Source organism: Pipistrellus kuhlii, unplaced genomic scaffold, assembly GCF_014108245.1.
Source record: "Pipistrellus kuhlii isolate mPipKuh1 unplaced genomic scaffold, mPipKuh1.p scaffold_m20_p_29, whole genome shotgun sequence".
NCBI classification, from domain to species: Eukaryota; Metazoa; Chordata; class Mammalia; order Chiroptera; family Vespertilionidae; genus Pipistrellus; species Pipistrellus kuhlii.
This window is the reverse complement of record NW_023425528.1, coordinates 4,002,923-4,029,665: the sequence shown is the minus strand read 5'-3', so window position 1 is coordinate 4,029,665 and position 26,743 is coordinate 4,002,923. Positions and strand designations below refer to the sequence as shown.

General features: G+C 39.3%; 1 protein-coding gene across 1 annotated transcript in view; it reads right to left on the bottom strand.

Annotated features, from left to right (window-relative positions):
• Window positions 1–5,726: 5,726 nt before the first annotated feature.
• TRPC5 (transient receptor potential cation channel subfamily C member 5) overlaps window positions 5,727–26,743 on the bottom strand; it is a 352,280-nt gene continuing 331,263 nt past the window's right edge. Inside the window, exons 8-11 of the mRNA XM_036454471.2 lie at window positions 10,327–10,530; window positions 10,058–10,099; window positions 9,008–9,097; window positions 5,727–7,352 (exon numbers count right to left, since the gene is read on the bottom strand). Of these exons, the coding sequence (XP_036310364.1) occupies window positions 6,660–7,352; window positions 9,008–9,097; window positions 10,058–10,099; window positions 10,327–10,530 (1,029 nt within the window). The 3' untranslated portion in view covers window positions 5,727–6,659. The remainder of the gene's footprint in view (window positions 7,353–9,007; window positions 9,098–10,057; window positions 10,100–10,326; window positions 10,531–26,743) is intronic.

Here is a 26,743-nt window from a genome sequence, read left to right as displayed (position 1 = left end):
AAAAGGGATGAAGAACCAAGGCCGAACAATCAAATGGTATTATTTCATTGCATGTGTGTATGTGTGGAAGCACACGAGCATCTATGTGTGTATACACTGACAACATTCTCACTTTTACAAACATCCCCCTGAAAGCAATGCAAGCCAAAACCCACATCTGTTGGAAAAGTGGTAAAATGGGTCATTGAAAATATAATAAAAATAACATTATTGTACTAAAGTACTGTTCATTTTGAATTGGGTACTCAGTTCCCATTGGCTAGTTCTATATCAACGAAGTAGATATTTGGAACAATTATCTAGATAAAGCAAGCCAAACAATCTAAAATGCCCATAGATTTGATGCAAAGCTGCAGGGGTTAGGGTTGGAGGGAGCTGACAAGTAGGTATGAAGAGGTTATTTAAATGATCAGCTTATATTGTCTATGTCTATACAAGCAATGTGTTTATTAGTATTGTTTTGAAAACTTGATTACCAACATAATATCAATTTTTCGTATGTACTTTTAAACAGAAAATGTCTGCCTAATTTAAAGTACCTTTTACCTGATGGTTTAACAAACCAAGGAGGTCTGGGCAACTTAAACTTTTAGTCAAAACACCACTTGAGTCTCATCCACAGGTAACATGAACATCAAATGGTTATGCATATTTTCTGGCCAAAGTATCAACTCATATATTTCACTGAAATTCCTAATGAAATTTGTAGGGGAAGGTTTCACACCATAAGAACTATAAAGTTCTTATTGAAAAGGTATTTCTTACTTAATGCATTCAAAGGGTAGAGGACTTTTTTATGTTCTTTAATCAAATTACATATAGATGTTTAGATATTTTGGACTTAGCTGAAATAGCCTACATTGTGTCAGAGTAGAATAAAAACATGACTATGGGAAGCAGAAAGAACTGGAAAAGAAGTATAACTTGAAGCATTTATATCACTGTAAAATGTGGCATCTTCCCCAAATAATGATTTTGAATTTGGAATCTTTCCTCTGTCTTTGTACTACATTGGACTTAAAGCTAGAAGTGGAAGATACTTCAACAATGGTCATCCTATATAATAAAAGCCTAATATGCTAAGTGTCCCATCATCCATTCAACCAATCAAAGCGTAATATGCTAATGATATGCTAAGGCTGCTCAACTGCTCACTATAATGTGCACTGACCACCAGGGTGCAGATAGTCAACCAGTCAACCAGTTGCTATGATATGCACTGACTACCAGGGGGCAGATGCTCCAACCAGTAGGTTAGTTTGCTGCTGGGGACTGGCTGATTAGGACTGAGTGAGATGAGCTGAACACAACTTAGAGCCCTCCTGTGATCCCTCTCCAGCTGGCCAACCTCCTATATTGTTCCTTGGCCCCAATCATGCACTGGTGGGATCCCTTGGCGTGGCCTGTGCCCTCTCACAATTTGGGACCCCTCAGGAGATGTCGGAGAGCTGGTTTCGGCCCAATCCCGCTCAACACAGGAGCTGCCTCTCCCCCCTTCCTCCCCCCGCCAGTGATCAGTGTAGCTAGAAGCTGGGCTCACAGCTGGCAAGTGTAGCAGCAGTGGCTGGAGCCTCTCCTCCCTCCATGGCAGCACTAAGGATGTTTGACTCTCAGGGAGCGGCCTAAGCCAGCAGTCAGGCATCCCCCGAGGTCTCCCAGGCTTAAGGTCCCCGCCCCCCCCCCCCCCCCCCCCGCTTGAGTGCATGAATTCTGTGCACTGGGCCTCTAGTTTTCTAATATAATTCAGACATTTTCTTTGTATTGAATATTAGCATTACCCTTACTAATTTTCATGGAGATTTTAATGTAATTAAACAAATGAATACATCTGTCTAGAAGTGATAAGAAAGTCAATAGTAATGGAGGTGAACTGTGATATAGACAAATAGTAAATGATTTTTATACCATTTATAATTATATTTGATTTCTAACTATATTTTTAACTTTACGTTTAAATATGTCAGTCTGAGATTTGTGGAGTTCACAGTGTTTTGGACAAATGGGCAAAAATATATCTATATTAGCCATTCCATTTTCACATTTATGTATTATTTAATGATAAATGTCTTGTTTCCATGATCTATAAGATATGAATTTATTTACTTGCTCTTTGACCTGAGCAAGTTATCCTTCTCTAGGCTTCTTTTTCTATTTGTAAAATAAGAATTTGTAATAGAAGCAATAGAGAAGCAATAGATCTTATCTAAAGTTCTCTTTTAGCTCTAAAATTTTGGTTTTAAACTTATTCTCATGTTGGTTGATAACTTCCTAGGGTCAGAAGTCATATTTAAATTAAACATTTAATTTGCAATCTCTTTCTTGACAGTAGCTGATCCAGAGGTTGGAGAGGTGAACACAAATCTCTTTTTTCTTCCTACTTTCTACTGAGTTAGAGCTAGTAAAAACAATTGGTGCCACCAATATGGAAGTTAGGGCAATAGCTGTTTAGCTTTAACAGCAAACTGGCCTCAGTCCCCAACAGAGGTAAGCCTAAACATAGCCAGTGAAGTTTTAAGCCAAAGTGCCAAAGATAATAACTCTGAGAAGATCTGAAAAGAAAGGAATGTACTGTCCATGAAATATTTTTACTGGTTTCTTTCAGTAGTGGAGATTGGTTACTATGATCTATATACCGTATTTTTCAGACCATAAGACGCTCCGGACCATAAGACGCACTAGTTTTTAGAGAAGGGAAATGAAGAAAAAAAGATTCTGAAACAAATAGTGTCCTAAAATATTTTATGTGCATTAAAACCCAACATCACAGTCATAAACACATGTAATCAACCCTGTAAAGTAAACAGCAGCATTTAGAACCATTTTAGAGCCGGGCAAGCACAAAGAGACCACACAGAGCCGGGCAAGTAAAAAAACTTTTTTTTTTAAAGTATATGTGTAGGCTATATTTGGACCGTAAGACGCAGGGACTTTTTCCCCCCACTTCTGGGGGGAAAAAAGTGCGTCTTATGGTCCGAAAAATACGGTATACATTCTCTTGTAGAGCATAATAGAAGACTAGAATTTGAAGCATGGCTCTATCTCTGGCTACCCTTGTTTTTGACAAACTGATAAAGTAATTGCCAGAAAAGGGTTATCTCAAATACAAGCATTTATGAGAAAGACATATCTTTTTCTTTTGATGGAATATGGCCATATATTGAGTCAGGAATATAGCCCAGATTCTATTTATTATTCAAACTAAATTTGATAATTGGAACAGTTGATTCTATAATGTTAGAAACCTTCCTGCCTGGCTTGTGTGGCTCAGCAGTGGAGCATCAACCTCTGAAACAGAAAATCACCTGTTTGATTCCTGGTCAGGGCACATGTCCAGGTTGTGTGCTCAATCCTCAGTGGAGGGCATTAAGGAGGCAGCTGATAATATTTCTCTCGATGTTTCTATCTCTCCCTTTTCCTCTCTCTAAAATAAATAAAAACATATTTCTTTTTTTAAAAGAAACCTTCGTGTTATTGATGCCAAGGCCACTTATGATAGTCCCACTTCGAGAAGCAGGAGAGAAGTGGATTTGAGTAAAAGTTCACTTCAGATATGATTAAGGAATTATTTTGGGATCTTCTCTTCCCAAATGGGAATTAATTCAAATAACAGAAAGTACACTGTCAAAAGCTATTTTGGAGGCATATTTGCATTGTTTGAAAATGCTTCATTCTTGTCTTCTTATTATGGGGCAGTGATTCTATAGACTAGCTGTATTTGTTTAGGAAGGTAGAAAAAAAACAGTAGCTGGCATCCATAGCAGCTTCACCAGGTGAGTGGTGCTGGAGAGGTATGTAGGACTCTATGTGGTCAGCCACAAAAACTCAAAAAATTAAATTAAATAAATTAAAAAAGAAAATGATTCATTTCACTTAGTTATTCCAGAAAGTATACACAGAAATTCAGTTGGATTCCTATTGCTATTGACATTTACAAGAACATTGTTACACTTAACTCTCTTCTTTTCTGAGCTATATACTGTTAATTTAATCTCTAGGACCCAGACCTAGGGCTGTTCAGGTTAAATTTGGGGATATTTTTATGCTAATGTTGGTAAAAAACCATCTTTGTTCAGAGGTTAGGTCTAGGCAGTTATTGGCTCTAACATGATGACCATATGCATTATGGACTTTATTTTTAAAATTTGCACCTTTGTATTCTGACGAGGCCCTCTTAAATCAGGGGAAAAAATTTGTTGGGATGGATAAATGCAGCTTTCTTTGAAGACAGAATTTTGACTATGTTTATAGTCCCATGAAATCACTAGGGTTATTATGTTATACTAGAGGCCCTGTGCACGAAATTCGTGCATGGGAAGGGGGGTGTCCCTCAGCCCAGCCTGCACCATCTCTAATCTGGGACCCCTTGAGGGATGTCTGACTGACTGGTTAGACCTGATTCCACAGGGATTGGGCCTAAATGGGCAGTCAGACATTCCTCTCACAATCCAGGACTGCTGGCTCCCATCTGCTCTCCTGCCTGCCTTCCTGATTGCCCCCAACTCCTTCTGCCTGCCAGCCTGATCACCCCCTAACCACTCCCCTGCCAGCTTCATTGATGCCCAACTGCTCCCCTGCCAGCCTGATTGCCCCTAACTGCCCTCCCCTGCAGGTCTGGTTACCTCTAACTGCCCTCCCTTGCCTGGTTCTCCCAACTGTCTTCCCCTTCAGGCTTGATTGCCCCCAACTGCCCTCCTTTGCAGGCCTGATCCCTCCCAACTACCCTCCTTTGCTGGCCATCTTGTGGTGGTCCTCTTGTGTCCACATGGGGGCAGGATCTTTGACTACATGGGGGCAGCCATCTTGTGTTAGAGTGATGGTCAATCTGCATATTATCTTTTATTAGGATAGAGGCCTGGTGCATGGGTGGGAGCCTGCTGGTTTTCCCTAAATGGTGTCCCAGATCAGGGTGGGGGGTCACTTGGGTTGTGGGTTAACTTGGGCAAGGTGCCTATGGTGATTTGCGAGCTGGCCATGTCCCCTGGCAACCCAAGCAAAGGCCTTGGTATCTGGGGTTTATTTATCTTCTACAATTGAAACTTTGTAGCCTGGAGTGGAGACAAGCCTTCTGCTTGCTCCATGGCGGCAGCCATTTCTATTAGAATTTATTTACCTTCTATAATTGAAAGTTTGTAGCCTTGAGTGGAGGCCTGTGCCTGCCAGAGCCTTCGGAAAACTTGGCTTCCTCCATTGCTGGGAAACCCAAGTCTAACATAACAACCCTAGCCTCCTGCTCTTTCCAGCTCTGTGGCTGTCGCCATTTCTGTTTGGATCTATTATTGAAACTTTGTAGCCTTGAGTGGAGGCCTAGGCAGGCAAGGGTAGATGGAAAGCTTGGCTTCTTCCATTGCTGGGAAAACCCAAACCTCCCTCCTGCTCTCTGTGGCCATAGCCATCTTGGTTGGGTTTATTTGCATATTCAATCCTGATTGGCTTGTGAGTGTGGTTTGTGGATGTAGCAGAGTAATGGTTAAGTTGCATATTACTCTTTTATTAGAATAGGATATCTAACATAAGTTTACACATGCAATTCCATGCCCCCAGTGAATATTCTAACTGCAACCAGAATCAGGTTATCTAGACCTAAAATTGTTGGTTTTTTATTAGGAATTAATTAAAATGAAGAGGCTCTTTTCAGATTTTGACACCTCAACAAGATGTCATTTTTTTTTCTGATAAAAATATTTTCAAATCTCGTCCTTTATCTTATAAATGCTTTTCAATAGCAATGATGATTAAAACTATCAACAGTAAATAGGACCCTATAAATATACCAGCTAATTATTTTTTTCTTGCTAACATATGAGATGTAGTGACTATTGGTTATAGTGCAGTAGACATTTTAAAAAATAGTCCACATTTTAAATATTAATCTTAGTACTGTCACATTTTAAAATGTAGTAAGTTAACTGAAATACACAAACACAAGAAAGGAATTCACTAACTTATTAAATATGACATATACTATGTGATAGATATTCATTGGTACACATTAGGAAACTAGCACATATTTAAGGGGGGAAACAACCTCAACAGTCCCCATGATAAGGAGAAGTTGTAGTGTTTAAAAGTGGAAACAACAAGAATGCCAGTTATACCTAGGAACCACAAGCTGACAATTTTTTGCTGATTGTTCAGGCTCCCTTTGATGCTGTTCATTGAACCAAAATGGGCAGCATGGAGCACTGAAGGGTAAGAAATATAGGCAGGTTTGTTTGCCTTAGCTGATAGCTGGTGGGGATGGCTGAGGACAACCTTCAGCCATGTGGAGAAATGGTGTGAGATTCTGAAGAGGGTCAGGAATCTGTGCGGCAGCAACAGTAGCAAAGTGGCACCTGGAGCTTCAAGGAAGCAAGGATAAGAAAAGCAAAGCCAAAAGGTTAAGCACCTGACTGCACCTCTGCTGATTAGGGGCACACACCCCTTCTATTGGTTGTGAAATAGACTTATAGGTATACAAAGGCAAATCATAGTAATATAATAATAATCAACAAGAAGAACAAAAAATGGAGAATGTGGCTATATAAGATGATGAAAATAATAGGCGTTTTACTCTCCTTTCTGGGGGTGGGGGCAGTAAGGGGATTATATCCTGTCACCTCTGAGAGCAGGGATGTTACAAATTTTCGGCTGAGTTCCAGAACAAGTAATAGGGGTTTGATTTAGAGCCGAGTTGTAACTTGTTCTTCCTGTCCATCACCCCATTTGTGCATGAGCAGATCACAAGCCTCTCCCCAAGTTTCAAACACATCCTCTGAGGAGTCTAAAAGTTTTGAATTTGAGGAGCAGATACTGGATGCGCAGTGAAGGGAGCTGGAACAGACTAGAGGACATTCACTGCTCTGAGCAGCTTCCTGGGCTTTGCCTGATTCTACCTCACTGAGGTTAATTTCACTCTGAGAACAGGCCTCTGCTTTCCCTTTCTCCATCTGAGAATATCTGATGTCTTGCCACATATAGTGCTGCTGAGCGATTCCATCAGAAATTGTGTACATTGGCTCTGAACTGGGTTCAGACATATGACCATTAAACTTGGAGAAGAGGAGACCCAGTTTCTTGAGAGAAGGACCCATAAAGGAACGTTTGCTTGATGACTCAGCTTTTGACTTTCCTTTGGCACCACTGGCTCTTGGTGTGGTTCTGATGAGAGGTGGCCCGTGGCAGGCCTTTTTTTTGCAGCCTAAACTGAAAGAGACACTCTTGGATTTGGCCCGAGCCCCACCACTGCCATCATTAGTATCATCCCTCTGAGAGAAGTCAGTGCTACTGGTTGAAAAGCTTCTCCTCGGGTGTTTTCTATTTCCTAAGAGGTCAAGCACTTCATATCGAAAGCTGGAGATGTCCTGCTTTAACTCCTAGGGCAAGAGAGAAAACACATCATGTTAAGAAGCATGGTCTTTAGTGCAAAATAGGCACATTGGGTATTCTTTGCAATGTTCCAGGTTTTACCTAATAACAAATTACAGAGTTCATGAACTACCAGAAGAACCTCACATTATCTCAGCACAAGAAAAATATATTAATAAATCTGTGGGCAGGGCTGGCCATTGGAAAAATTGACAATTGGTAAAGTTGATTTCAGAATCTCAGCATCATGGCACCCCAACAAACTAATCCCGACCAAAGCATTAACTAAAAATTGGGAATTAGAATAGGGAACTGGCTCTCATAGATATATGCATCTATGTATAAAAGGGATCCTAAAGAGGAAAAACTTTTAGGACTCTAAGATTTAAAACTAGGGAAGTCAAATGTGCCATGTAATGAGGCTACTACAATATTTTGGAAGAGGTGACCCTATTCATTCAAGTCCCTGTCAAATTTCTTCTCTCTCTAACTGGCTGCTCAACTACTAGATTGCTCCTTTAAAAAATCATCTTTTAAATGCTTAAATCTGGTCATGCTACACCTCTTTGGTATCTTGTCACTGACCTTAGAAAAAAGTAGAAACTCCACAGACTACAAAGTTTTTCAAGGCCTGGTATCTGTTGATCTTTCTGGTTTCATCTCTTCCTACTTTCCCCAGGCTCTTCTTTACTGTCTACCTGTATGGACATATTCTTTCTTGCCTCTGGTCCTTGGCCTGTGGCTGTTCTTTGTCTAAAATACTTTTCCCCCCAACTTTCCTTTATTTGGCTCCTTCTTCAAACTTTAGCTTACAAACCTGTCCTGACTCCCCAAGTCCTTCCTCTGTGTCTCTACAGCACCGTGTATATCCTGTTAGAATGCTCATTTGTCAGCCTCTATTATTATTTGTATGTCACCTCTTAAAAATAGGGGATAGTTATATCTTGCTCACCACTCTACTTGAGATATTAGTGGGGTGCTTGGCACATAGCATGCCCTCAATAGATGGGTTATATCTGAGGATTAGGATAATGGCCTTCCTATATCCCTTAGAAAATATGCATATATTCTAGGATAGGGTTTCTCAACCACTTGATATGTTGACCTGGATAATTCTTTGTTGTGGGGACTATCCCATGAATTGTAGGATGTTTTGTAGCAACCCTAGTCTCTACCCACAAGATGCCAATAGCACACACATCCCAGTGTGACAGCCAAAAATGTCTCCAGACATTGTCAAATGTGTCCTGGGGAACGTAATTGGCCCTGGTTGAAAATATCTTTTTGATGCTATGCTAGTATTGAGAGAATTTTAATGTTTAATGGTAGGATTTCTTGAATCTTAGATTTAATAATATATTCTGTTGATTTTTACCTTATATTTTTAAAGTAATCAGATCATTTAAATTTTCAGGCATCTTCCCTTTGGTAACTTGCCCATCACCACACATTCTAGTCACATCATTTAAAGCACTCAGTTCCCACACTGAGAAATACCCAGGATATGAAAAGAATGCATAGGACAAATTATTTTGTTCATAAAACTGATTGTGTGCTGTGTTACAGGCAGTTGAAATTCCATCACCAGAAACTTCACTGTGAAGATTAAATGATGCTTAAGAAATATGAAATAAGAAATTAAACCACTTCATGGTTAAATTACCTTAAAATTTTCTTCTGTTAGTCCCTCATTTGTTTTGGAATTTCGTATCATAGCAGCCACATATCTTTTGACTAAATTCCTAATAACTTCCTGGAATTAAGGGGGGAAAACACACACATGAAGAGGCATTTCCTTCTTGGGCTCTTAGTAAAATAAAAAAACATACACAGGAAATAAAATATGCTTAAATCATCTTAGCAGTGGAAAATCCTCCCAGGATCCAGCAATCTTCTGCAAAAACTCAGTTAATTTCATTAGATAAATGAAGAATTATTATATGTCCAAATCTGGTGGCAGAGTGGGCCAGCAAGATCAAATAAACCTGAAAGGAAAATTTTCCACACATAGAGTAAGTACGGATTTACATTTATAGAATGAGAGCAGAATAATCATTTACTGGTCATAGTCAGTATCTTTCCAGTCAGGCTGGCTTAACCTTTAATCTTCCTAGTTAATAAAATGAGTTTTTCTTCCTTTTATAAAATTAAGAAAGTCACAGAGTCTGCTGATTTTAATGTTCACTTCGCAATCAAGATATTTTAATTCTTTGGATTGATTTTTAAAGAGAGGGAGAGAGAAACATCAATGTGACAGCAAGACATTGACTGGCTGCCTCCTGCACACCCCTTACTGGGGATCCAGCCCACAACCTTAGCATGACCATGAATTGAACCAGCAAACTTTCAGTGAACAAGATGATGCTCAACCAACTGAGTCACACCTGCCAGTGCTCAAGATATTTTTCTTAGAGTCAAATTTCACTTCTCCTTTACAGGGATGGCCTCTTTTTACTTATCTCTCTGAGAATGGCACAGATATGGTTACTATTCTCTGTATTCTAATGGTAATATGGATAGCAACCACTTAATGCAGTGTCACACATACACACACACTCACTCACTACTCAATTATCACAATAACTCTGAGTTAAAGTTTTATCATCCCCATTTTACAGATGAGAAAACTGAGCCTCAGTGAGGTTAAGCAACTTGTCCAAGGTCACACAACTGACCAAGACCTATTTGCTTAGTCTCTGTGAGGAAGCTTTACCTGATAATGTTGATTCTGTATCAGGCTGTCAGCATGGCGTTCCTATAATTAAAAATGGACAAAGAAGTTACATCAGCAGTCTCTCAGCAACCCATCCACCCAAATATTTCTAAATATTAGGACTAGATAATGAAAGGATTTCCTGCCTGACAAACCCACAAACATTTTAGCTTGGAGTGATTTTATGATGTTTAAGATAGGGAATGTCACAAATGAGGAAAGACAAGACACAGTTTTGTTTATAAAGAAACAATTTTTAAAAGCCTTACTGTGAAGCTCCTCAAGTTGTGCCTTCTCCGTCTACCATCAGGGTCTCTTTTTGGGCAGAAGGTGTTATTAAACCAGTTGCCAAGGTATAGAAATGACTTGGGACTAGGTATGATGTTAAAAGGAGGTGGCAAGGTTCCACCTTCATCAAAGTAACTCATCCAGAGCTTTGTCCTTGCAAATTTCCACTCAATATCTGCATGATCCTATGAAAGAGAGAAATTAAAGGATTCGGGATGGAACCACCAAAATGCACCCACGTTGCATTCTAAAAGTTCTACGTTGCTTCTACAGAAAGCAATCTGTCAGTAGCTATAAAAATTCAAATTACAATATATATACTCTGTGATTCAGTAATCCTTCTTGTAGAAAGTTATCTTATAAATATACTCATAAAAAGATGTATGTACAGGGCTGTTCACTATAGGATTGTAATTTGTTAATAGCAGAACATCTGACAATAACCTAAATATTCAACAGTGGGAGACTGGTAAAATAAATGATCCATAAAATGGCTTATGACATAACCATTTAAAAATATATATGAACATTTTATATATAGAACCACTATGTGTATACATGAATTTATCTGTATATTTTATAAGACCTCCAAGATTTTTAAGTAACAAAAGCAATATAAAGCATAATATATATTGTTGTACAATGATCTCATTCATGCAATTGAAAATCCCTTTATATTACATACTTACATGCCCCAGACAGGTACATACTGAACTGTCTATAGAAGTTATTTTAATGAATTGGAGTGGTTTGGAGAGGCTTTCTTTTAAAAAAATTACTTGAAGTTATTGAAGTATGATTTACACAGAGTAATATTCACCCTTTTTAAGTACTTGATGAATTTTGACATCCTATATAATAAAAGCCTAATATGCAAATTGACCATCAATCCAACACATAAGATGGCTGCTCCCATATGGACACAAGATGGCCTGTAGGGGAGGTCATTCAGGGTTGACAAGGCCTGTATGGGAAGGAAGTCAGGAATGAACAGGCTGGCAAGAAAGGGTAGGGACAATTGGGCAAGCAGGGGAGGGCAGTTAGGGTTGACCAGGCTGGCAAAGGTGGTAAATTAGGAGTGACCGGGCCAGCAAGGGGGGGCAGTTAGGGGCAACCAAGCTGGCAAGAGAGGGCAGTTAGGCATGACTGGGCCCACAGAGGAGGGCAGTTAGGGGAAATTGGGCTGGCAGGGGAGCAGTTAGGCATTGATCAGGCTGGCATGGGAGTGGTTAGGGGGTGATCAGGCTCACAGGCAGAAGTGCTTAGGGGCAATCAGGCAGGCAGGCAGGTGAGCTGTTGGGAGCCAGCAGTCCTGAATTGTGAGAGGGATGTCCAACTGCCCATTTAGGCTTGATCCCACTGAGATCCCAGATTGGAGAGGGTGGAGGCTGTGCTGAGGGACACCTCCCCCCATGCATGAATTTTGTGCACCTGGCCTCTAGTATATGTATATATACCTGTGAAATCATCATCATAACCAAAACAGAAACACACACACACACACACACACACACACACACACACAGAATTTTTAACCTGGCATGGACTTATGTAACCACTACCACAATCAGGACACAAAACCGTTCCATCACCCACCAAAATTCCCTACTGTTGCCCCTTTGTGACCAAACTTTCCCTAACTCCTGGCAACCGCTGCTCCATTTTCCATTGCTATAATGTCTCTTTTCTTTTCTTTTCTTTTCTTTTCTTTTCTTTTCTTTTCTTTTCTTTTCTTTTCTTTTCTTTTCTTTTCTTTTTTTTTTTTTAAAAATATATTTTATTGATTTTTTACAGAGAGGAAGGGAGAGAGATAGAGAGCTAGAAACGTCGATGAGAGAGAAACATCGACCAGCTGCCTCCTGCACACCCCTCACTGGGGATGTGGTTGCAACCAACGTACATGCCCTTGACCGAATCAAACCCGGGACCTTTCAGTCCACAGACCTACGCTCTACCGCTGAGCCAAACTGGTTTCGGCTAATGTCCCCTTTTCAAAATGTCATTTGAATGGAATCCTCAGCTGGACATTCTGGGACTACTGGATTTCCACATTCAAAAGATTGAAATTGGATTCCAACCTCACAACACAAATAAAACTCAACTCAAAATGGTTCACAGAGATAAAAGTTAAGAAATATATATATATTAACCACCAGGGGGCAGCATGGAATGAAGGGATGCCCTGGTTGGCAGCTGGCAGCTGGAGAATGGAGGCCCTGGCTGGCAGCCAGAAGGCCCCAATCAGCCCTGATCACTAGCCAGGCCTAGGGACCCTACCCATGCACAAATTTCATGCACTGGGCCTCTAGTAAAAACTATAAGAAGAAAACTTAGGTCTAACTTTTCATGACCTTAGGTAAGACAATGGTTTCTTAGATGTAACATCAAAAGCCAAGAGATAGAAAAAAATTAGTTAAATTTGTCTTCATAAAACTTAAAATTTATTGTACACTACAAAGAAAATAAAAAGACAACCCACAAATAAAGAACAATTACAACTCAACAATAAAAAGATAAACTAATTTGCCCAGCCTCTGTTGCTCAGCAGTTGAGTATCCACCCAGGAATCAAGAGGTCACAGGTTTGATTCCTGGTCAGGGAATATGCTGGGGTTGCAGGCTCGAACACCAGTGGGGGCATGCAGGAGGCAGCTGATTTATGGTTTCTCTCTCATTGATGTTTTGATTTCTCTATCCTTTTCCCTTCCTCTCTCTCTAAAAAATAAATTTAAAAAATCTTTTAAAAAAAGATAAACCAAATTAAAAATGGCCAAAACATTTGATTGGCCAAAACCAGTTTGGCTCTGTGGTAGAGCGTTGGTCTGCGGACTGAAAGGTCCTAGGTTCGATTCCGGTCAAGGGCATGTACATTGGTTGTGGGCACATCCCCAATCCAGGGTGTGCAAGAGGCAGCTGGTCAATGTTTCTCTCTCATCGATGTTTCTAGCTCTCTATCCCTCTTTCCCCCTCTCTGTAAAAAATCAATAAAATATATTTAAAAAACAAACAAACAAAAAAACCCACATTTGATTGGACATTTCCCCAAAGAAGTAATACAAATGATCAATAAGCAAATGAAAGGATGCTCAACATTATTTGTCATTACAGTGATTCAAATTGATATCATTTAAAAAGATAGATAATAATCAGTATTGATGAACATATGGAGAAATTGGACTCTTCGCACACTAACGGTGGGAATGTAAAACAGTACAGCTGCTTTTGAAAACAGTGTGGTAGTTCCTCCAATTATTAAACATATATAGGGTGTCCCAAAAATGTATATACATACTTTTAATAATTATAAAGGCAGTGTTTATTAAAATACATTTAATTTTCATTTAACAGCTAACCTGTAGTTACCATATGATCCAGCAATTCCACTATAAATTATATACCCAAAAGAAATAAAAACATATTCCACATAATAGCTTGTAAACAAATATTTATAACAAAATTATTCATAATAGTAAAAAAGAAGCACTTGATTTTGACAAACAATAGAATTATGCAGTGGGCCAAGTTGTAAACCATAGATACCTTTTTTGAGCTTAGGAGACTCTTTGGTGCCTTTCATCGCACCTATTTCACTTAGGTGCGGCTATGACTTTCCATAAACATTTTGAAAACAGCTCAAAGAACCAAAATGCTACAATTCCATTCCTCTAGTGCTTAAGTGGGAGCTCAGGCTTGGAATTAGTATGTAATGGTTTAGCAGAAAAGTTACTGAAAATTATCATCTCAATAGTCCCTTTTTATTCGTTTATCATGTATCAGTTCAATATTCATCTAGCCACTCATATTTTGATTCCTGTGTCGAGCAAGTACCATATTCCAGGTACTCAGCTATGTGCTGAGCACAGAGACATGACATTCCAGTATTAATGATTGGAATACCACACAGAACACAATTAGAGTACAGAAGTAACACCTGAGTCCTAGAGATTGAGAAATAATATACCAAGAGGCAGCATTGGTTGGACAATTTGAGCTGTAAAGTATGAGTAGGGTAAGTATTCATTAATTCATTCAATAAATAAATTAATTTATTTGCTGATAGACAATAGATATTAAATTGTGGCAGTGAACAATATGATCAAGAAGATGATTTGATATGTAGAAATCTAATTTTCAACCATGGATCTAGTTTGAATTATAAATATGGCTTTTGTAGTTGTATTTGCCTAAAACTTCAATAAATATATGATGTCCAAGAGATTTTTATTTGTTTGCGTGGGGCTAGCCTTTCACCTTATATTATAGACAAAACAGACATTGTGTGTTTTTTTTGTTTATTTTTTGTTGTTGCTTATTTTCAGTGTTTGCTTGTGATATCCTCTCCTACTCTCTGCTCTACTCTCTCCACCCAACTATGATTTGAACATTCTCCCAAATTAGACCCTGGCTAGGTGCTTTTATATGATATACCGATACAATAATAGACTTTGGTTATTCTTATTCCCAACTTCCTAAAATTTTAGAATTTCTGTGCTACTATAACATGCTTTTAATGGCACATAGCCTTGCATGTGCATTCTAGTTCATGTGTGTTCACTGAAATACCTTAGAGATTGTCAGACCCTGTGGAGCAGGTGAGAGCTTCTATTTATTTTAACCGCTTTCACAGTGCTAATGTAATGTACTGTGACTATAGACTAGGTATAGAGCATAACCTCAAATGTTTTTGACTTGCTCAAATTTGACGAGGCCAAAGCATAACAAGCATTTGCATGAAAGTGCAAAAGAGACATTGGAAGGCCAATGGACTTTGATATTCAGCAAAGATGAATATCAGCATAAGTTTTGCTCCTGCTGTGATTGCGATAGCACAAGGCAAGTTTCCTGACCTGTTATCCTTACATTGTTTACCAAGCTTTACCTTTGATCTGCCTGTATGCATTGCTAAAGGGAAAATATGTATTCAAAGTGAATAAAAAGCAGAAGGACAGGACTCAGTGTGCCTCTTCAAGAAAGAGGTTTCCACCTGGCCCCCAAATGCCTCAAAAAAATTCATATTTCTTCTATAGTGTATTCATTGTCGTCAGTCCTCCTGCAAGTTAACCTGAACTCTCTGTGAAGGTCGCAACACAGATTCTGAACACATGGCCATAGCTAGGTCAAATGAACATGTCTCTTCAGTTTCACAATTCTCAACAAATTCAAGCACAAGGTTATTTTCCTTAGAATCAAATACAAGGCAAATTTTTTTTTACCAGCTTTTGATAAATTCTTATGAATTCTTTCAGATCTCTTGCCAGCAACCATCTTACTCTTGCAAATTGGAAAGCTTTATAACATAATGAAAAGGGAGCGAGGCTGGCACAGACATAGGAGAGCAAAGCTAATAATAACCTTTAAAAAGAAAAGTTACTTCCAGGAATCTTGGGACTTATGGCAGACTGGTTAGAGGGATATTCTATGGAGGGGGAGATTTTGGCATCCTTTACATTAATTAGTAGCAACACAACTGTGTTGTGACATACACTTCCCAAATCAAGGAGAGATAATTTCCCTGGCATTTCAAGGGAAGTCCATCTCACTTAGATTGCTTTCTTCTGCTGGTAGAATTCAAGGCATGCCTCTCAAATGTTGATGTGTATCAGAATCACATGGAGCATTTGTTTAAAATGCTGATTTTGGGACCTCACTAGATGTTGTACATTGTATTGTAGTTTTGTCTCAGATCTAGAAATGCAGTTTTAAAAAAAATGTAAGCATTTAGACTAAGTATTCTCAGTATTATTGGGAGATTGGTTCCAGGACACCCCTTGGATACCAAAATCCAAGGACACACAAGTCCCGTATGTAAAATGGCATAGAAAAATGCATACAATCAGTCTTCTTCATATCTTAATTTAAAATAATATTTTCAATATGTGGTTGGTTGATTCAGACCATGTAGAACTACAGATATGGAGAGCCCACTGCATATCATAATTTTGGTAACTGTTCAAAATAAAGAAGTAGCCCAGGCCTCCTGCAATCTCTTAGAATGCCCTGAAGTAGAGAGAGTCCTCTCAGCGAGTATTATCATACACATACATGCCCTCACCTCCAACTTATTCCACATATATATTGGTCTAGAGGAGAGCCAATTCCCTGTCACTAAATAAATGGTCAGCAATCCTCCTCTGTTCCCCAAGACTGCTAGGTGGTTAGAATTTCCTGGTGTAATCATTCTGGGGCCTGGTGGGAATTACTTTGATATTGGTTTATCTAGTTTAGAACCCTGTAACAACCTTAATTCAAGTGCACCAACTCAGTTGCTAAACAGCATAACAAAAAAAGAGAGCCCTCTCTCCAACTTCATTTCACTGTCCATCCATTGCCCCCAACACTCCCTTGTAACCTACTACTGATGCCCCTAATAGCTTATTTAAGCCTTTCCATATGGCAAGAGGCCCCTCAGTGGATGTTACAAACAGGTTCTTCTCCTTACTGAACATGTGCAGTTGCCTTGTGGGCAGCCATTATGTCTTCCCCTCACCTCAGGCATCAAATGGCAATTAAATTGCTAGGTGGTTGGAGTTACTGCTTGGTACACTCTGGTCTTTCTTTTTATTGGAGGAGGGGTTTATTATGTTTATTTAACATTATCTGCAAAATGTATTTCTTTCAGTTTGATTGAGATACTAGAGGCCTGGTGCACAAAATTCATGCAAGGGGGCTGGTGGTGTCCCTCTCCAATCTGGGACCTCTCAAGAGATGTCTGACTGCCCATTTAGGCCCTATCCTACCAGGCAGTTGAACATTCCTTTCACAATCCAGAACTGCTGGCTCCCAACTGCTCGCCTTCCTGCCTTCCTGATTGCCCCTAACTGCTTCTGTCTGCCAGTCTGATCACCCCCTAACCACTCCCCTGCCAGCCTGAATGATGTCTAACTGTTCCCCTGCCAGCCTGTTTGCTCCCAACTTCTCTCCTCTGCCGGCCTTGTCAGCCCTAACTGCCCTCCCCTGCAGGGTTGATCACCTCCAACTTCCCTCCCTTGCAGGCCTAGTGCTTCCCAACTGCCCTCCCCTGCTGGCCATCTTGTATCCACATGGGGGCAGGATCTTTGATCACATGGGGGCAGCCATCTTGTGTGTTGGAGTGATGGTCAATTGGCATATTATTCTTTTATTAGATAGGATAATTGACATTCAGCACAATAAAAGGTTAAGGAATACAACATAATGATTTGGCCTACATATATTGTGAAATCGCTACTATAATAAATTTAGTTAACATCCATTACCTCATATAGATACAAAAAGAAAAACAAAGTTTTTTCCTTGTGATGAGAACTTTTTAGGATATACTTTCTTAGCAACTTTCATATATACTATTCAACAGTGTTAACTTATAGTCATTATGCTGTACATTATATCCCAGTACTTATTTTTTCTGGAATCTTATACTTTTTTACCACCTTCATCCAATTCCCTCACCCCCTGCCCTTTGCCTTTGGTAACCACTAATCTGATCTCTTTTTTCTATGAATTTGGGTTTTATATTTTATTTATTTTTAAAAAGATTTTTAGAGAAATGGGAAGGGTGACGGAGAGAGAAACATCAACCTGAGAGAGAAACATCAGTTGGCTGCCTCCTGCCCACCCCCTACGAAGGATAAAGTCTGCAACCTGGGCATGTGCCTTGACCAAGAATTGAACCGGCAACCTTTTGACACCCAATTAACTGAGCTATACCAGCCAGGGTATCCTTTTAATTTTTAATTATTTTCCCCTAGACAGGAAAATAGAACTTATTCTCATCTGTAATTTTTCAGCTTAAGTATCATCTCCTCAAAGAGACCTTCCCTGAGCAACTAAATTTGAGTGGGGTTCTTTGTTACTGTATCTCATAACACCCTGTTCTGTTACCTCAAACCAATAATCACAAATCACTTTAATGGATTTTTCTCTACTTATTCTTAGGCTCCCTACTAGAAGGAAAGCCCATTGAAATTAGGGATTTTATCTTGTTCAGTATTGCAGTCTTAAAGACTGTCACAGAGTGGGTGAACAATAGATTTTTGCAGAAAGAATTAATTGAAGACCCAGAGGCAGATATATAAGGAAACTGAACACTAATAATATTATGTATCATTTTTTAAGTATACCACCTTTTTTAGTCTTCAAAACAGCTTGATGGGGTAGATTCTATTACTATTTCCATTTGATGAGTAAATGAGTAAACCTCACCTGAGTAAAGAAATGTGTCTAAAGACACACAACTAGAAACTGGGGACCACAATTCAAATCTGTGAACTCTAGAACTCAAGGTATTAACCACTAACATAGATTGTTTTTTGGGAAGTGCACTGAGTTGGATTTCACAATAAGCATCATGCTCACTCCTGTATGTCAGAAAAGTACCTACAAATGGTGCAGAAACAGAGACTGATTAAGGCTCTGAGATTTTTATAAACAGATCACTCTATACACGGGATCAGGCCTCCACCTGCCCAGACTTCTCTTCTTGTTTCCTTCAGCTTACTATTCATTTATTTTTTGCTACAAAGAGAACTTTGCAGGGCTCCTGCATTCAGTTGTGCAGGTTTTACACTGCATAATTCTAGGAGCACTGTTCACAGCAAATGTGGTAGTCCAAAAGCCCACTGAACTCCTTATCACCGTTTCTAGGTGTCTCCAGAGATGTAAATTGAACCCTTCAGTCAAGGAGGTGCAGACTGTTCTGCCTGCCAGTATCTTTCAGTTTGGGGGTGGGAGAACCTTTTCCTTTTGGAGGACAGAAGCAATGAGAAGATACTGAATTGTGATTTGCTGAGTTTGCTTTGCAGTTTTCAGAAATAAATGGGATTAACCCAGTCAGGGCTGTTTTTCTTTATCACCTAGGAATGAGAAATTCTACAGGCCTGGAACACAACCTACAGATGTGCCCTTAACTGGAACCGAACCCAGGACCCTTCAGTTTGCAGGACAATACTCTATCCACTGAGCCAAACCAGCTAGGGTGGTGGAACTCAACTTTTGGAAACCTGTTTCCACATCTGTAACATGCTGATAATAGTGCTTACACTCAGAGTTCTTGTGAGTATCAAATATGACAATATATGCAAATGTGCTTTGGAAAGTATAAAGCACTATATTAACTATAATCATGAAATCCATAATATAGGCAGACTTCCTTTAGGTGAGATAATGCCCCTGCCCATTGCCATAAAAATTTATTCATCTCTAAATACTAAACACGTGCAATGGCTATAAATCTACATTATGTATTTTTAAAAATATATTTATTTTATTTTATTTTTATTACTTTTTATATATTTTATTGATTTTTTACAGAGAGGAAGAGAGAGGGATAGAGAATTAGAAACATCTATGAGAGAGAATCATCGATCAGCTGCCTCTTGCACACCCCCTACTGGGGATGTGCCCTCAACCAAGGTACATGCCCTTGATCAGAATCAAACCTGGGACCTTTCAGTCCACAGCCCGATGCTCTATCCACTAAGCCAAACCAGTTTCAACTACATTATGTATTTTTATTTATTTATTTATTTAATATATTTTATTGATTTTTTACAGAAAGGAAGAGAGAGAGATAGAGAGTTAGAAACATTGATGAGAGAGAAACATCGATCAGCTGCCTCTTGCACACCCCCTACCGGGGATGTGCCCGCAACCAATGTACATGCCCCTTGACCGGAATCGAACCTGGGACCTTTCAGTCTGCAAACCGACATTCTACCACTGAGCCAAACCGGTTTCAGCTGGTTGTTACATTTTTAAATAGTTGAAAAAGACCAAAAGTATAAGTATTTTGGACACTTGAAAATTACATGAATTTCAAATTTTAGTCCCCTTAAATGAAGTTTTATTGGCATACAGTCACACCCATTTGTTTATGTATATTCAAAGACTTCTTTCATGTTAAAAGAACAGAATTAAATAGTGTGTTAGAGATATTATACTCCACAAAGCCTAAAATGTTTACTGTCTGACCTTTTATAGAAAAACTTTTTCACTCTCTTAACTAGAGGAAAATAAACTTAGGCTTGGTCAGCTTTGACAGTTGCTCGGTCTTCACACTTGCAAATATTCTGAGAACTCACATGCATAAAAATCATTAATGTGTTCATTTATTCAATAGATATTAAGTGAGAGCCTACTATGTGTCATAGTTAATGGGGAAGGGACTTTAGCATAACATATTTTTGTGTTGGTTAGTTTTCCTATATGAAACTAGAGGCCTAGTGCATGAAATTCATGCATGGGAGAGGGGGGTCCCTTCAGGTAAGCCTGCACCCTCTCCAATCCCAGACCCCTTGGGGGATGTCTGCCAGCAGTCAGATATCCCTCTCACAATCCGGGAGCTCTGGCTCTTAACTGCTCACCTGCTTGCCAGCCAGATTGTCTCAACTGCCCCCCCCCCAGCCTAGTTGTCCCCAACTGTGCCCCTGCTGGTCTGGTCACCCCCAACTGGCCCCTTTCTGCTAACCTGGTTGCCCCTTACTGCCCCTCCCCCCTCCAACTGTCTTCTTGCCAGCCTGGTCACCCCCAACTGCCCCCTGCTGGCTTGGTCACCCCCAACTACCCCCTGCTGGCCTTGTTGTCACCAACTGTCCCCCTACTGGCCTGGTCACTACCAACTGCCCCTGCCTGCTGGCCTGGTCGCCCTATGCAGCCTACTGTTTAGTCATTTGGTCATCCCTCCCTAACCTCTCTGCTGGCCTAGTTGCTCCATGCAGCCTACTCTTCAGGCATTTGGTCATCCCCTGCTGGCCTTGTCGCCACATGCAGTCTGCTATCTGGTCCTCCATCCGGTTGTTTCAGTCATGATGGCTCCTGACTTTTTACATATTAGGATGTATGAAATAAGGTATTATTAGCAAAACCCTGTGGTATAATCTCTTAGAGAATCCTTGGGGTGATTAAAAATTCTTTGTACCTTCAGAAATCTTGAGGGTTAGGCTAATGGAAACTTTGATGCAGTCAGTTAAGAGGATTCTAATTTCAGTAGTTCTGATCTTCTTTAATAATTGGTGTTGATTATCCCATGAATGAAAAGGCCTGCAATATTTTATTTTCTTCACTATTGGGGATTCCTGATAAGCCACATTTATTAAGCTTAATGATAAATATATTTCTCATCAAGCCTTTGTGATTAGCTCACAATTTTATAGACTTGGGTACTTCTATAAGTTCAAATGCCCAGGAGAAATTGGGAAAGAGAAAATAAGAAAAAGCAAAATCCCATGATAGAAGAAAGGAGAATAAGGCAGAGATAAATACAATTCACTTCCCCCCTCATTTTTAATCTTAGATCTTCTCTTTTTTCCTTCTTTTTGACAAAAGCAGAATTACCTTGACATCTGAGCTTATATAATTTTACTGTCAGATCTCAAGTAAAAGGCAGAGTAATGCAGTGGGTTGTAACCTCTGATGATCCTTCTGAGTATTGTGACATATGTGTTGTAGATACAGGACAACATGTATGTTGTAGCTAGAGGACACCTTCTGGCCCATGCTGTCTATCACATTGAGCCTGGCTATAAAACAAGGCTCCAGTTACCACATGGCAGGAGAAAGAGCTTATTAATATTAATAAATCAGCACTCACATTTAGTTTCTAATCCTCAAACTGCTAGGAAATTAAAGAACATTTGTATCACTTAGTTTTCCTGTCAACTGATCCCTGATGTCCAGAACAAGGATAATGGGAACAAGGCAGAAGTCAAGAATCATGTTTCCATGAACTTTGGGCCATGGTCATTTCACTTATCTACAAATATTATTTGTTGCCTATGAAGAGAACATTTTCTTCCACAAGAAACAATTTTTCCTGAGACTCAGTTCTGAAATCTTTTAAAATATAAACACAGTCATTCTTATCTTCCAATTGTCCATTGATAGTTGCTATTTTATGTAGGTGTTGAAAGCAACTTTGGCTTGGGGACTGTCGCACAGAACTGACCCTTTACAAAACTGTGCTGATGGTGACATTTTCCTCCAGTGCCTTCAATCTCTTTTTTCTTGTTGGTGTTCTCTCCCCAGTCTTCTCCAACTCCATTTCCTTCTTTGTATCTCTTTACTAACTTGACCTCATAGGAAAACCTGATCAGTAAAGGATTGGACTCATTTATACCTAGTCATGAGTGACCTATTAACAGCTCTAAACACATTTGCATTATAACTTGGAACAAGGTCTTAAGGTGAGGGATTTCCAGATGACAGTGGGAGAATGTCTATAAGTAAATAAAAAACCTGAGATTTTATGCTAAATTTTATGCATGTTTGCTCATATGTGAATTTTTTGTTCATATTCATCAGATTATCAAAGCAATAAAAATCATAAAAAATTAAGGGCAGTCTTACGGTAAAGAAACAAAATACAAATAACGGTATTTCAATGGGAATATAAGGGGTAAATATCCAAAATTTGTAAGGAACTTATAAAATTCAACACCAAAAAAAACCCAAACAAACAAGCAAAAACCAATCCAATTAAAAAATGGGCAAAGGACCTGAATAGATATTTTTCCAGAGAGGACATACTGATGGCCAATAGACATATGAAAAGATTCAACATCACTAATCATCAGAGAAGCAGATTAAGAAATTGGATGAATAGGGGAAGGACCACAGTTTAGTATAGAAGATGGAAAAAAAGAATGAGTGGATAAGAGGAAAAAATAAAAAAATAATAAAATAAATTTAGTTTGCTTCAGCCGCATTTTAATGCCCCATATGGGCTGGCTTAGGACCCCACTCTTCTGTTCTCTCTGCCAATCCTGGGCTCCCTGTTAGTTAGGTATTTAGTTGCTGACCACTGTCAGGCACTATCTTTGGTGATCTATCACTTCTCTGCTTGTGTCTGTCTCCACAGGTTTTGGTTGCAAGCAGGCAGGACCAATTTGGCTGCTTTGCCTATCTATCAGCTATCAATATTAATCAATCAAGTGTCTGTTTCTGTCAGAGCTTTAGGTGGAGTTGCTGCAATTTCGCTATCTGAAGATCAGATGGGCTCTACATTCTGGGTCATTTACCTATATGAGTGTCTATATGCCAGTACCATACTGTTTTAATTACTGTGCCTTTGTAATACAGTTTTATATCAAATATCAATAGTATGATTTCTCCAACTTTGTTCTTTTTTTTTTTTTTTCAAGATCAATGTTGCTATTCAGGATCTTCTGTGGTTCAATATAAAGTTTGTGGAAATTTGTTTTAATTCTATGAAATATGCCATTAATATCTTAGTAAGAATTGCATTATGGAGACAACCAAGATGGTGGCTTTCACAACCACATCAAAACTACAACTAAAAAACAAAACAAATATAATTCAGACCCACAGGAAAGCTGGCTCAGTGGAAATTCCACAACTAGAAGGAAAGAAAAAAATCACATTGAGACTGGTAGGAAGTGCAGAGGTGTGGGTGAAATGGGCTGGGAACTGATGCACTGTTTTGTTTGTTTGTTTGTTTGTTTGTTTGTTTGTTTTTTCAATCAGGAGGGATATATAACCATCCGATTGCTTTGAACTCCAGTTCTGGGTGAGACTCTGGTGACCCAGACTCATATGGGGAGACACTGGACGGTCTGGCATCGGACCAGAAAACGAGGGCAGCTTTCTCTCAGAGGTTCTCACAGTGATCATTGTTCCTGCCTGGGGGCTCGGGACACAGAGACCCAGGGACCTATCCCAGGCAGGACTGACTGGCAGCATTGCTGTTTGCTCTGCCCTGGTGATTCTTTGAAGCCCCACCCTACCCAATTTATAACCCCACCCAAGATGTGCACAGTGGCTTTTGCATATGAATGGCCTGTCCTTTTGCAATCTAAAACATAACAAACTGCAGCTGGGTTAAAGAGCTCCAAAGCTTACAAAAGAAGGCCTAAGGCCTGGCAGAAGTAGCCTGCATTGCTTCATAGCTGGGCCTCATCTGGGCACTTCCAAACTTCAAAGAGGAGGAATTTGTAGATCTCTCTGTAGCTCCTGCTGGATGGTCTCAGGCAGTGGCTGACTTTGCACCTCCTAGGAGATCCAAGAGCCAGTGTACCCAGTGGTCTATGTGAGATGATACTATATTACAATTCTTCACATCCATAAGTGACACACTCAAGGGGGAGATTCAGTGAGCACCAAAGCCCCACTGAAGCAACTCATACCCCATAAGGATGTCTCCATCACAGCAGTTCACACATTGTAGACAAAGCTTTTCCTCACAGCCAATTGGCCTGGAGTCAATTCCTCCCACTAATACCAACAGCAATCAAGGCCCAACCACAACAAGACTGTGCACACAGCCCACAAAGGGGTGCACCAAGAGTGTCAACCTCAGGTGATTGGGGATACTGAGCCATATAAGATACCTAGCACACAAAGCCACTCTATCAACACAGGGAAGCAGCCAAAATTCAGAGATAAAGAGGTCACAAATGAAAGAAATGGAGGAAAGCAAACTACTGGATATAGAGTTCAAAACCATGATTATAAGGTTACTCAAGAATCTTCTAGAAACTGCCAATAAATTTAATGAGACCCTCAAGGATATGAAAAAGGACCAACTAGAAATTAAACATGCACTTACTGAAATAAAGAATAATATACAGAGATCCAACCGTAGACTAGAAGATCCCAAGAATCAAGTCAAATATTTGAAATACGAAGAAGAAGAAGAAGAAGAAGAAGAAGAAGAAGAAGAAGAAGAAGAAGAAGATCCCCAAAAGGAAAAGCAAAAAGAAAAAAAGAATAAAAAAAATATAAAGATAGTGTAAGGAGTCTTTGGGACAACTTCAAGTGTAACAACATCTGAATTATGGGGATGCCAGAAAAAGAGAGAGAGAGCAAGATACTGAAAACCTATTTGATAAAATAATGACAGAAAACTTCCCTTACCTGGTGAAAGAAATAAACTTACAAGTCCAGGAAGTACATTCCAAACAAAAGGAATCCAAAGAGGACCATACCAAGACACATCACAATTAAAATGCCAAGGCCAGCCGAAACTGGTTTGGCTCAATGGATAGAGCACCAGCCTGCAGACTGAAAGGTCCCAGCTTCGATTTCAGTCAAGGGCATGTACCTTGGTTGTGGGCACAATAAAATATATTAAAAATAAGTAAGTAAGTAAGTAAGTAAGTAAGTAAGTAAATAAATAAATAAACGCCAAGACAGAGAATCTTAAAAGCAGCAAGAGAAAAACAGCTAGTTTCCTATAAGGGAGTACCTATATGACTGTCAGCTGATTTCTCAACAGAAACTATGCAGTACAGAAGGGAGTGACAAGAAATATTCAAAGTGATGAACAAGAACCTACAACCAAGATTACACAACCCAGCAAAGCTATCATTTAGAATTAAATGTCAGATAAAGAGCTTCACAGGCAAGAAAAAGCTAAAGGAATTCATCACTGCTGAACCAGTATTTTATGAAATATATATCTACCAACAAGTGAATCTAAAAATCAAGTCAATAAAAAATCTGATGAACAGAATAAACTGGTGCATATAATAGGATCTTATATTCTGGAGCATAGAAAAGGAGTGGACTGACAATTCTCGGTAGAAGGGGGAGTGGGAAGTGGGGGAAGAGATTGGATAAAAATCTTATACCTATGGAGGAGGACAGTGGAGGAGGTAAGGGCATGAGGTGGGATGGGAACTGGGTGCAAGAGGGCTATGGGTGGAAAAAAAGAGGAACACATGTAATAATTGCAACAATAAAGATTTATTTTAAAAAAAGAATTGCATTGAATTTATGTATCATTTTGGTTATTATGGAAATTTTAATGATGTTAATTCTTTCTACCCATTAACATGATATATGCTTCCACTTATCTGAATATTCTTCACCTTCTTTCTTTAGGGTTTTATAAATTTCTGAGTACAGGTCTTTTACATCCTTGGTTAAATTTATTCTTAGGTATTTTATTCTTTTTGAAGTAATTGTGAATAAGATTGTTTTTTTAATTTCCCTTCTGATAGTTCATTATTGGTGTATAAAATGTACACCAACTGATTTCTGGATATTGATTTTATATACTGCCACTTTACTGAATTTATCAGTTCTAGTTTTTTTTTGTGTGTGGAATCTTTGGGGTTCTCATTATCATTCCATTTGCAAGTTATGACTATTCTTGCTTCCCAATTTAGATGCATTTTATTTCTTCTTGTCTGCTATGGCTAGGACTTCCAGCACTATCTATCTATTTATCTATCTATCTATCTATCTATCTATCTATCTATCAACCTACCTATCTATCATCTATCTATCTATCATCTATCTAAGAGGTAATATGCAAATTAGGCCAGGACACAGTAATGGGTCACGACTGGACAGGAGGAGGTTGTGCACGCAGGTGAGGCCCTGAGCAGAGACAGAGACAGAGAGAGGGGGCCGGCCCCCTGAGCCGAAGCGGACATGGACAGGGACACAGGGGCTGGCCAGA